Genomic DNA, 12,547 nt, shown 5'->3' on the forward strand with positions numbered 1-12,547 from the left:
TACCGTGCGTAGCCTCTTGCCCCGGGTTGAGAAGAATTCAAGATTTATATGTTACAAGTGCAAACACAATTAAGAGACACCCGCAGCTCTTTATGAAAGAAGGTGTATCGTCCACAATTGAAATAATGTGTTAGGTGCGAACGAGAAAACAAACAGCAGAACTAAACGGACTGCAAAATGGAGAGGGGGTCACAGGTTATGGAGCCTGTTTATCACAGAAACAGTGACGTCCCCAAAATACAAAATTAAAAAGCAGACACTGTATGCAAGGGTTTTTTAAACAATACCCAAAGCTATGAAAGCAGAGGTATTAGAACCATCCAAGCCGATATATGCAAGTTAAAATCACATTAACACAACATTAATGTCGTGCTAAATTATCCGAGAAGATCGAAATATAACAGCATTGATTGAATGTACGTATTTTAACCGTTTATTAATTTTCAATAACAACACTGTCAGTACGTCAAAATTATTACGTTATAGCGCAAAACGTTACAGCGGCGCGTTAGAACAGAACCAAATAAAAAAGGCAAATATCTGGCAGAAAATAATTCTTGAAATCGTGTTAGCCTGAATCGAAATAATATATCTGAAAAAGTGATTTTCTCTTGAATAAAATCATTGTTATTGTGATTTGAATTAAGTGCATTGTCAGCGTAAGTATAAAATGTAGTATAAAGTATAAAGTATTTGTGAAGTTACTAGCGTGATCAAATGTGTCGGTAAGATCTAACATGTATATTGATAAACTACTGACACGGGATTATCAATGTTTACAAATGTCATGTCGGAGGAAATTAATACTAAAGAACAGGAAGAAAAAACTTGAACCACCGTGTCCTTTCTAAATGCAGTAAAACAGTTAATAATGTAGATTTGAATGTATATTGATACGTAGATATTGTTCTCAACACATAATTACAAGGATGGATACTGGAACAATTGAAAAGGGTACAGTGGAATTAGTTTGCACCGGTTCAGACGAACACCATGAGTTTCTCTGTTCACCATGTTCATTGGAGCATAGAAACGTTTCAGCCTCGAGGTATTGCAAGGATTGTAGCAACTATTTGTGTGACGCATGTTTCAATCAACATAAAAGATTTGCAGCGATGACATTGCATGAAGTAGTAGACATCAACGATGAAGCCGGTACTCTACCAGCTGGCGAAGAAGTACCAGCGTTGCCGACTTTGAAATGCACGATTCATCATGGTAAATTACTGGAGATGTATTGTAAAGAACATAATGACGTCTGTTGTATCATCTGTATGACAGTAAAACACGGGTTTGTAGTTTTGAAATATGTCTTTTATCCTATGTATTTTACTATGCTTCATTAAAAAATAACTTTAACTCAAATACAGTTCCAACAAAAAGTCATCTGTAACTTGTTTTTCAATACATCAAGTCATTGTCCGGAAATAGATTCATTTTGAGTAACGACCAGAAAGTAACTTTTGTTATTTAATATGATCATGCTTTAGTAAGACAATTGTTTGCAGAATGTTTCTCGTGGCACCTTATTCTGTTATGATAAAATACAATACATGATAGCAATTTAGCGCAGACATTTCATTATACATTCAATGATTTATTTCGAAAAATATACTGCTGAAGGATAATATAATTACAAAACAAAATTACCGTGTATAATTTCAGTTCATGCAAGGGCATGACTTACTTACCAACAGCTGCACAAGATATTGACGTCAATACAAAAGTTGTTGATGTTCGGGCAAGACTGAATGATCTAAAATCGAAACTGATTCTTCAAAAGAAAGAAAAGAAAATAGTCAGAGACAAATTGATGTTACAGATAAATTCAGGAAAGGAAATCATACAAGATGAAAAACAGATGGTTCAAGAACATTTTGAAAACATAGAGACGCAGTTGCTACAAGAAATGAATGAAACTACAGGAAAATTTATTAGAAAAACCGAGGCACACAGTGAAGATATTGAGTATGCTATTCAAACACTGGAGAGAAGTGAGAAGTCGTTGACCGTTGGAAGAAACAACTTGTCGAATCTATTCATTAACTTGATACAGATACAACATCATCTGAAAGATGCAGGTGATCTACATCAGCGGGCAATGACGGACATGCCAACTGTGGATCAGCTCTACTTCAAACCAAACAAGAATCTTAAAAAGCAGCTGGAGGGTATTGATTCCCTCGGGAAAATGGTTTATGTAAACACAGAGAAGCTGAGGTCTGATACAGGTTTCATCTCTTTACATAGACAAGTTGATGTCACCTCTGAAAATGAACAATTTGTCTGTGACATTTCCGGCGCTTGTATCATAACCACTGGACATATACTGCTGGTTGATTGTAAAAATCGCTCGATTAAAAAGCTAAACGAATCATATGAATTGTCGAGTATTTTACATGTCTCTGCGATACCTTGGAGTATATGCACTGTAAATTCCACAACAGTCGCCGTTTCAATGTGGAATGAGCAGAAAGTTCAGTTGATCTGGGTACAAGATGAAATGAAAGTGTGCTCTTCCTTCATGGTCAGCAACCGGTGCAGTGGTATATATCACAAGGACGAAAAGTTGTACGTGTGCGTTGGTGGTATGAAGAAAAACGAGGAAGGATTCGTTGAAATATATACACTGTCAGGAATTAAAGTTAACACCATTACCTGCAGTCTCAGAAGCCCGAGATCCGTTGTCGTTTTAGATCATATTGTTTTCGTTGCCGATGAAGAGAATGGATTGGTTGAAATAGAGAACGAAGATAATGCAATCGTCCATGGGCTAAAAGATCTAACAAAGGCACACAGTTTATGTGTGGGCTCAGACGGGAAAATATTCATTTGTGGAATGGACTCAAACAACGTATTTATTTTCTCACTAGAAGATAAAGTATTCAGGTCTGTTTTGTCAGAAAAAGACGGTATCGTAGAGCCACAACTGATGTGTTTTCATCAAGAGAAATCAAGAATTTTGGTCGGTGTTCAAAACTGTAACTTTTTGAAAGCTTACAGTATAAATAATGGTTACGAGTAAGTTGTAACCAACTTTGCTGATTCAGTTTTCCCTCAGATCAAATAAAACGCTGTGAGCCTTAAGTAATTTATTTATAAAAGTACTTTGAACAATAACTACTTTGAACAATAACAAATTTCACTGATGTAATTTGTGTTTCAGATTTAAGTTTTGCAGCAGTGATGACTCGGAGAATGCGACTGAATCAGTAGGGGAAAGCTATTCATTTTAAATTTCTAGTCGCTTTCTATTTGGAAGCAGTCTATATATCTTTTACTACTTTAGAAGTTTCCATATATCGTTTCAAAAACAGTTTTATATTTAAAATTCTTGTAAAACAATCAGCTTTCATAGACTTTATCAAATCGAGCCTGCTGAAAGTTTACTTGGTTGAGTTTCAGTATGCTTCTGATGAAGGACCTTGTACATTTGATTTGTTTTTAGTGTATGTTGCTCAAAAACACTTTTTACTATTTTACATTTTACTACTTTTGTATGAGAGATGATCTATAAATATCCGCAAAATGCTCTCATTTCTGTACATTTCTGTGCTCTCATTTTTTGTCGAAAAAGAAAAACACACAAAAAAAAAACTCTTGTAGATAAAGGAACGTTTAGATGATAAGTTTTTATAGATTTTTTCTTTGGAGAGACAGTAATAAAATGCAAGTCCCATACCAAACGCCATATGTGACGTAATCTGGACCAAATTTGTCTCCTTTCCTATTATTTCATTGACTAGAATATTTCTTTCAACTTTTTCATTTTCCAGTTTTTAGTGGTTATATACATTTCTAGTGTGTTTAGCTATACGATGTACATAATAAGTATGTTCTATTTTAGACCTAATGCAGAGTACTGTTAATACAAATCAACATGTTAATTTACGTTTACATAAACTCCGTGTATTAATTTTTCATAATTCATGACAAATATTAAGTTGTTAGCAGATATATATGTTTCTTTAGCGTTTAGTTACTACGCCGATTGCATAATAAACTTGTATAATTGTTCAAGGAATTGCCGTTCCACCCGCATCATTTAAAAACAAAAAACAGCAACAAAAAACTTAATTAGAATTCCATGCATATCCTTTTGTTTTATGGAAAAAAAATTATATGATACTTATTTCGGAATTTCCTTTTCACTTTTTACAACTTGACAAAGAATGATGTTTGAATTCTTAAGTTATATTTAATCATCGTTATTATTACCGGTACTATTATGAGTATGATTGTTATTGTTGTTGATGACGAAGATGATGCTGTTGTTATTTTTATCATTATTAACATTGCCATTATTATTATTATTATTATTGTTATTATTATTTTTAGCAATGTTGCATGTTAAATACCACCAATTGTTCTCCTATATACTTCCATTATAACATTATGGTGTAATTCTGAATGTAACCTTCTAAACTGTCATAGTTCCATTAAACTACTGGATGAAGAAAATGTGAATAGTATTACCTTATTTGAGTATTTTTCCAGTGAATGATATGTCCACCTGCTTGCAAATGAACTTTTTAACTCACATCAAATGTAGCAAATATTGTCAGAATGTGTAATACATTCTAGTAACTAGAATGTGTAGGACACAGGGTGTGTCCCCCACTGGTACATTTGTCACAAAAAAGGGGCAATAATTCAAATGTTTGCAGTCTTAATGGGGTATAGCCTCAACAGACATTTTATGAAAAGGATTCATTATTCTAGGCCCTATACTTTTTGAGCTATGAGTATCACAACAAAAAAATCCCCTATTTTGGCTATTTCAAGGGCCATAACTCTGTAATAACAGCTATGATTCTCAAGAGGAATGCCAAATGTGCAAGGTCACATCACGATAAAGACGACAGCAAGGTTTCCTGAATTTACATCTAATACAATTTGAGCTAGGCACATAATTAGGTGAAAAAGTGCATTTTTTACTATTTCAGGAGCCATAACTTTAAAAATAGGGGGTGGAGCCAGCCAAATTAGAGGTATGCAAGTTTATATCATGAAAAAGACTTATGCAAATTTTCAACCATTTATATTAAATACTTTTTGAGGTAGGTGCATCACAAGATGAAAATGTGCATTTTTGACTATTTCAGGGGCAATAACTCTAAAAAAAGGGGGCGGACCCAAATGAAAAATAGGAGGTGCGCAAGTTCATATCATGATTAAGACTCATGCAAAGTTTTATGAATCTATATCAAATACTTTTTGAGCTAGGCATGTCACAAGGTAAAAATGTGCATTTTTGACTATTTCAGGGGCCAAAACTCTGAAAATAGGGGGCGGACCCAAATGAAATATAGGAAGTGCGCAAGTTCATATCATGATTAAGACTCATGCAAGGTTTCACGAATCTATATCAAATACTTTTTGAGCTAGGCGTGTCACTAGGTGAAAATGTGCATTTTTGACTATTTCAGGGGCCATAACTTTAAAAATAGGGGGTGGAGCCAGCCAAATTAGAGGTATGCAAGTTTATATCATGAAAAAGACTTATGCAAATTTTTAACCATTTATATTAAATACTTTTTGAGGTAGGTGCATCACAAGATGAAAATGTGCATTTTTGACTATTTCAGGGGCCATAACTCTAAAAAAAGGGGGCGGACCCAAATGAAAAATAGGAGGTGCGCAAGTTCATATCATGATTAAGACTCATGCAAAGTTTCATGAATCTATATCAAATACTTTTTGAGCTAGGCATGTCACAAGGTGAAAATGTGCATTTTTGACTATTTCAGGGGCCAAAACTCTGAAAATAGGGGGCGGACCCAAATGAAATATAGGAAGTGCGCAAGTTCATATCATGATTAAGACTCATGCAAGGTTTCATGAATCTATATCAAATACTTTTTGAGCTAGGCGTGTCACTAGGTGAAAATGTGCATTTTTGACTATTTCAGGGGCCATAACTATGAAAATAGGGGGCGGAGCCAGATGAAAAAAAAAGAGGAGCGCAAGTTCATTTCATAATCAAGACTCATGCAAGGTTTCATAAATCTATATCAAATATGTTTTGAGCTAGGCATGTCACAAGGTGAAAATGTGCATTTTGACTATTTCAGGGGCCATAACTCTGAAAATAGGGGGCGGAGCCAGATGAAAAATAGGAGGTGCGCAAGTTCATATCATGATTAAGACTGACGGACGAACGCACGGATGCACGGACAAGACCAAATCTATATGCCCCCTCCACTCATGGGGTGGGGGGAGGGGGGCACAAAAATTCTAAAATCTTACAAAAGACTTATTCATATATTGCATTTGTTTAAATTATTGATAAAATTGAACGGACTATAAGCATTACCTTATTCCCAGGTGTACGATTAACCTAGTAATAGAAAGAGCATTGAAACTCGTGGGTAAACGATTTGTACGAGGGGGAGTAGCCCCCGAGTATAAATCGTTTACCCGAGAGTTTTAATGTTCTTTCTGTTTTGTATCATAGCCATCCATATATGGTAGATGTAGGCGTTCCACATTGCCATATACAGCTGTTCAGTGAGTACTTAAAATCTTTGCTTTACAAAATTTGTGTTAAGCCCAGGTAAAAAAAAAAACAATGCTAGAGCAGAAAATCAATAAAATACACTTCGCTGTCTACTGTTCCAGACAGCTGGCATACTTTCCTATCCAACAGTGCGGTAACTAGCGTGCGGGTATTAAATACCTGCACCCTGTACTCAGTGTATACGAATTACCTGCACCAAATTTGTTAAGAAAAAACACCGAGCTATGATACAATTCATAGTTATTCCCCTGTTTATTATTATTATTATTATTATTATTATTTTTTATTTTTTTGGATTGGTAGTCATTGACCTGCGCTGCCCATGTCGCCGATATCGTGCCAGTATAGAAAACCATATCGGTCCGACATCGGCGCGATGTGAAATGCTTGCTGGAATTTCTGAGTTCCTCAAGGGGAGGTGGGAGAGGGAATCGCACTGAGCCTTACCTATGCACCAAATACGGCAGCACTACACAAAAAGGTGACTTCTCCTAAATATTATGTTTTAAAAATTGCTATAAACCTGCCACACACTTTTTGTAACACCTGTGTTTGCGGCTGCACAAATATTCCAAATATAATAAATGAATATGCTTGTCAAATGATTCGAATACTGATATCGTAGGATATGGTTCAGTGCATTTTCTGTACTTTTCTCAAAATATTCACTGACATATACACTTTTATCATAAACTATGTTTCTTTTTTAAAACATACCATCAAAGCTATCTGTCTGATGCCAAATGAACATATATCAAAACTCAGATTTGGATTTCATCAAAGGTTTAGCGTCCAAAATCAATGGTTAAGCTTCAGTGTTTACAAACACACTGGTGTAGTGGTTCAGAATTTCTCGTTTCAGAAAGGTAACTGATTGTTTTGAGCATATTCACAGATGACATGCCAAAAGATAATTACTCCAATAGTGCTGGCATTTTTAAAGACTCAAACAAAACGTTTTCACTCTTAACCTTTTTATAAACATAAATCATGTTGTTGAAACACAATGTAATACGTTTGCTAAATTGTAGTCTTTGTATTGCAGAATTATTTCTATGCAATAGCTGTGATGGAACATACAACTGGCAGAAGTGTGTAAGAGCCCATGAAAGAAAGCACAGGCGGTCAACACTAAATAGGTTCGACAGCAGTATGGTCGAAGATAAAAGCCTATCACCTAATACATAGGAAAAACAAACATTTTTATTAAACAATTACATTTTACTACATAAATGTATTATGAGCAGTGATGTAACATTATCCATTAGCCATGTAGCTCTTGGAAACATTTAGTAGAGCTTCTGGCCTGGGTGCCGGGGGTCATGGGTTTGCTTACCGTCAGCGTCATACCAAAGGCTTTACACAATCGTACCAATAGTTCCTTTCCTTGGCACTCAGTAGGAAAAATAGCTCCCCATCTCTCAAACCCTTGTGGCGAAGATCTATGCCACCAGAAATGATTGAGGTGTGGAGAATAATTTATTTGTTTTATATTATGTTTTATTTCATAACTTTACTTGTTTCACAAGCAAACCTAAAATAAACTAGTGTAAACTAGCGATGCTTGTTGTTATTGCTTAGGTATTTATATCATTTATTACACATGTTTGGTACATAATGTGCAGCTTCAAATCAAAAGCTCACTATTTCTTAATCATGCTGTGTTTGTGTGCGAGAGTGTGTGCATGCGTGTGTTGTGTATTTATGCTCGACTAACAGAAAAATCTGAAAGGTAGATCCCTCGGAAGCACCGAGAACAAGGCAAACAGTGAAAATTGCAGACTCGGTTTGATTGAGTCTGTTCATGAGCAGTAATGGAAAATGCAACACTGCCCACGCCCCCTAGCACCGGCTTAAGCAGTATTCAATCTTCAAATCTAAATGAGTTGAAATCAATGCTCCCGAAGGACCAGAAAATATAACAACACTGAGATGAAGTCGGGGCGACTTTTTACGGCCGTAACACTGTTGTGAAGTAAATAAAATCTGAAAAGTAGATCCCTCGAAAGTCTCCTGTACCAGTAAGTGAAAGAGCTTCCGTGTGGCCTAGTGGTAAAAATCGCTGACCTAACCAATGTGAATTCGAGCGTAGCTTGGGGCGTAGATTTTTTTATGTGAGAAAGCCAACCAGCTGAATTACAGAAGGCCGCTGGTTCCACCCAGGTTCTACCTGCCCAGGAAGAAATAATGTCTGGAGGGTCATACCTACCTATTTATCTTCCTTTATTGTCTAACGCTTTTCAAAGACCTAGACATTTTTGTGCGCGTCAAGCGTGGGAGTGATTTAAAAGATAATAACAGGGGTGAATAGCATGTTTATGGTTATGTTGGCCTTCCTCCACCATGAAAAGCTGGAAAAAGGGGAGTGGAGGTCTAGTGGTTAGGGTGCCGGCCGCTCAACCCAGGGGTCGTAGGTTCGAGCCCCATTGGGATCACGACTATGACTTCTCATATGCCACCAGTACTGGTTTTTCCAGGAAGCGGACTCAAGAGTGGTTCAAATAAGCTTAAAGCTTTCACCACAATCAGGCTAAAATATATTAGTATAAACTCGCCATATCACCTACTGCCCTGTAAACATGAAGTCATTGGGCCAACGACGGAAAACCGTCAAAGGATAATCGTTGTTGGGCCACTGTTGGCCCAACAATGATTAATAAGTATTGTAAATACAGCTGTTGGGCCAACGTTGAACCAACTTTGAATTTCAGTCACAGATATCTCTGCATTGGCCCAATATTGATTTTCAGAGAAAGACTTATACAGAGAAAACATCGTTGGCCCAACGTTGGCCCATTAGAAGTAATAATATAATAATTATATATTTTACAGGTGACTGTTTTATCACAAGCCCCTACTGGTATACACGTTGTGTATGTGTAACATGCAATATTTAATTAATAATTAAATACTTTTCTGCACCAATTCGTAATCAGTTAAATTTGGGCTAATTAAACTTAAAACTTATCTGCAGCCGTAATGGCATTTTAAACTATTTCAAATCTACTACCTTGAAAAAAAATATTGAGAAAAAAAAAACACTACAAACTCTATAACAAATATCTAATTTTATACAGTCATAAAAAGTTTACAATAAATCTGTTGAGTATTCCAGAACATGAACTCTCGTTAACCCGGGTTATGCAAGAAATCCAAAAAAAATGTGGTTAATTTTACTCTCTAGGCCAGATTTCTAGCTGCATGTATGTGAAGTAAATGAAACTATTATACATGTGACAGATCTAGAGTTAACCAAAACCCGGTCTACCAGCTATAAACTGTAAGTAGAAGTTTTTGAATATTTTTTGATAAAGTTGTGGAATCTTACAGAGAATTTCTTAATTTTATCCTGTATGAAAGTAATATCCATGTGACTTGAACATATGTTAAATACTTTTATCTAAAGCTGGCGGATGGCACTTGTGTTAAGTATTAAATTCTTTAAATAAAATAACTCATATTCTCGTTAAGTCTAGCATATTTTTCTCGGTTAAATAGTGACAAAAATAAATTTCATACATTTTACGCAAGTTTATGTCCAGCGGTTTATGTACATTTCTTTAGTTATGGTTATCAATTTGACGTAGATGGTTTAATCAACATTATGATTTTTGTTTTTTACAGGGTGCTGTTCAAGAGAGTAATAATGGAGTGCCTTGCACTGTGGTGCACAAGAAAAAACAAGAATAAAAAAAAAGAAAGCAGCAACTTCAGTGAGAAAAGAAAACAATCAAACAGAACTTGGATATATAATGAGTTAATATACAGACAGTAATTCACTTTAGTAGAATTTAATCAGTGACTGAAAAAAAGAAAAATATCTAGATTTGTAAAAGGCTGGAATCAATATTTGACATGTTGTATTGATGAAATGTTCTGTTATATTTCTTCAGGAAAATTGCAAACAAACTTTAAATAAATGTTAGATTTCTTTTTGTCAAACTTTAACAAAATCACAACTATCTGAAAATAAAATACGTACTAAATAATGCTAGTTTTAGTCTTTTTTTAGTTTCGTAATCGTTGGGATAGCGTTGACCCAACGCTGGACCAACCATGATAGACGAAAAAATGCTGTTGGCCCATTGGAGGGCCAACGATAAGTTCAGGATACCAGTTGTTGGCCCAATGGAGGGCCAACGATAAGTGTAGGATTCCAGTCGTTGGGCCAACGGTGTACCAACCGTTGGGCCAACGTTGCGCCAATTAGCAAAATGGCGTTGGGCCAACGTTGGAAATCTTCGTTGGGCCAACGAAGAGTCTGCAGTTGGCCCAACGTTGGGCCAACGCATGTCTGCTATCTGGGTGGTACTGAGGATAAACTCGGACAGATGATAAAGTCGACCATTATCGAATTATTCAATTTCAATCGGTTATTTATATAAATCTAATTGAACACCCCGTCTAATAGCAATCACTTACAACACCAACTGGTGTAAACAAAAACAAAATTGGTACATATTCTGTATAAATAAATGACTTACATTTATCTGCTTAAAAATATGTATCCAAACATTACTGGGGAAGAGGATGTTTTTGCACATGCTCACTGTCAACACATGATTAGGCCTGACATTGGGTCACTTTTCATTACTTGATCCGGAATGACTGTTGCATCATTTTTGGGGAAGTTTCAATATGATACTTTGGGGAAAATTTTGTAAATGACAAAGTGGTTGAATTTATCATCAGTCAACGTTCATACAGTCCCCATTTTACATACCCCTTTCAGGGCCTCACTTCGTGTGAGTTTGCTTACTAAATATAAATTTCAATTATGTCATTTTTTCAGCAAATGTTAACCTTTATTTTGATAACAACCATTGATACCAATTTCCAGAAATGAGAAAGTTACAGATAAAAAAAGCCCTCATTTTCTGTCCGGGTTTATCATCAGTACCAGTATAACTATATGTCGGTAAATAGCTATACATAGAAAAAAATTCCTGTTTATATATATGCACCGACTTTAAGGATGTACGAATTTTTTCTAACGTTAAGAATTTTTTCATACCCTGTGAGCTTGAAGAACATTAGTTTCTAAGACAAACAAGAGCAGAAAAAACATAGGTCACCGAACTCGTTTTAATTTTATAGGGTATTTTCTTCACCCACTGTTTACGTATTTCTGAAATTTTGTAAAATTGAAAAAATGTTGGTACTTTATAAAACATTTAATATCCTACTTAATCTTATAGGGATTTCGGGTCTTACAGGTTAATATGAATATATGGTGATGTCAGTATTATATAAGAATAAATGTCACTAACAAATCTCTTTAATTTTTACATGTTGACATAATTACCCCACCCACTTTATTTTCAATGGAAAAAACGTATTTAGATCTACAAAAAAATTCTGACTTTAAGATTTTCAAAATATTTTGCAGCATTAATGACACACAAAAATTCTTCAGAATGGAAAGAAAAAAAGTTGGGGTCAACATGCATCTAAGAGATTTATTAAGAAAAAACTGTTGAAAAGTGGTGAATTTTGATATATTTGGTTCTTTTTGTTTTAATTTATATTTTCTAGATAATATAAAGTGCTGTCTTGAAAACTTTTATTTTATTTATAGCTTAACAGTATATGTATCAATCAGAAAAATATCAAAACCAAACCTGATCTACTTTAATATATATTTGAAATTACCTACCCCTACCCCATTGTAAATCTTAAATGAATTTTAGGCAAATGCTAGCCAAAAATAAAGGTGAAAATATTTTTTCCGCTAAAAGCATAATATATTTGGTTAAATGGTACATTATTAGCCATATTTTAATCATTTAGCATTATTTTTTGGCAAAACGTTTGTTAGAAAGCAATATTTGAAGAAACATTTTTCAAAATGGCGGATATCCTGAAAAAAAAAAACGCTCGTACATCCTTAAATAAAATTTGTATTGTATTGTATTGTTATAGCTGTGACGGTGTGACGTTAAACCCAACAAAAACAAAATACCATCAGTGAGGGGAAGCAACACTGCGTTGGTGCTTTTTACTACGTGGATGGATGAAAATGGGACG

General features: G+C 35.0%; 1 protein-coding gene and 1 long non-coding RNA gene across 2 annotated transcripts; both read left to right on the forward strand.

The window, feature by feature from the left end:
- The first annotated feature begins 526 nt into the window (after positions 1 to 526).
- On the forward strand, positions 527 to 4,467 carry LOC123563052 (uncharacterized). The gene is made up of 2 exons (XM_045355617.2): positions 527 to 1,291; positions 1,666 to 4,467. Exons 1-2 carry the CDS (start codon positions 930 to 932, stop codon positions 3,023 to 3,025), a joined length of 1,722 nt encoding a protein of 573 aa, XP_045211552.2. The 5' UTR covers positions 527 to 929; the 3' UTR covers positions 3,026 to 4,467.
- A 662-nt stretch (positions 4,468 to 5,129) lies between these two features.
- On the forward strand, positions 5,130 to 8,078 carry LOC123562525 (uncharacterized). Its single transcript, XR_006688572.2, has 2 exons — positions 5,130 to 7,001; positions 7,566 to 8,078. It is a non-coding gene; the product is annotated as an uncharacterized LOC123562525 (long non-coding RNA).
- Positions 8,079 to 12,547: the final 4,469 nt, after the last annotated feature.

Source organism: Mercenaria mercenaria, chromosome 2 (assembly GCF_021730395.1).
Source record: "Mercenaria mercenaria strain notata chromosome 2, MADL_Memer_1, whole genome shotgun sequence".
NCBI classification, from domain to species: Eukaryota; Metazoa; Mollusca; class Bivalvia; order Venerida; family Veneridae; genus Mercenaria; species Mercenaria mercenaria.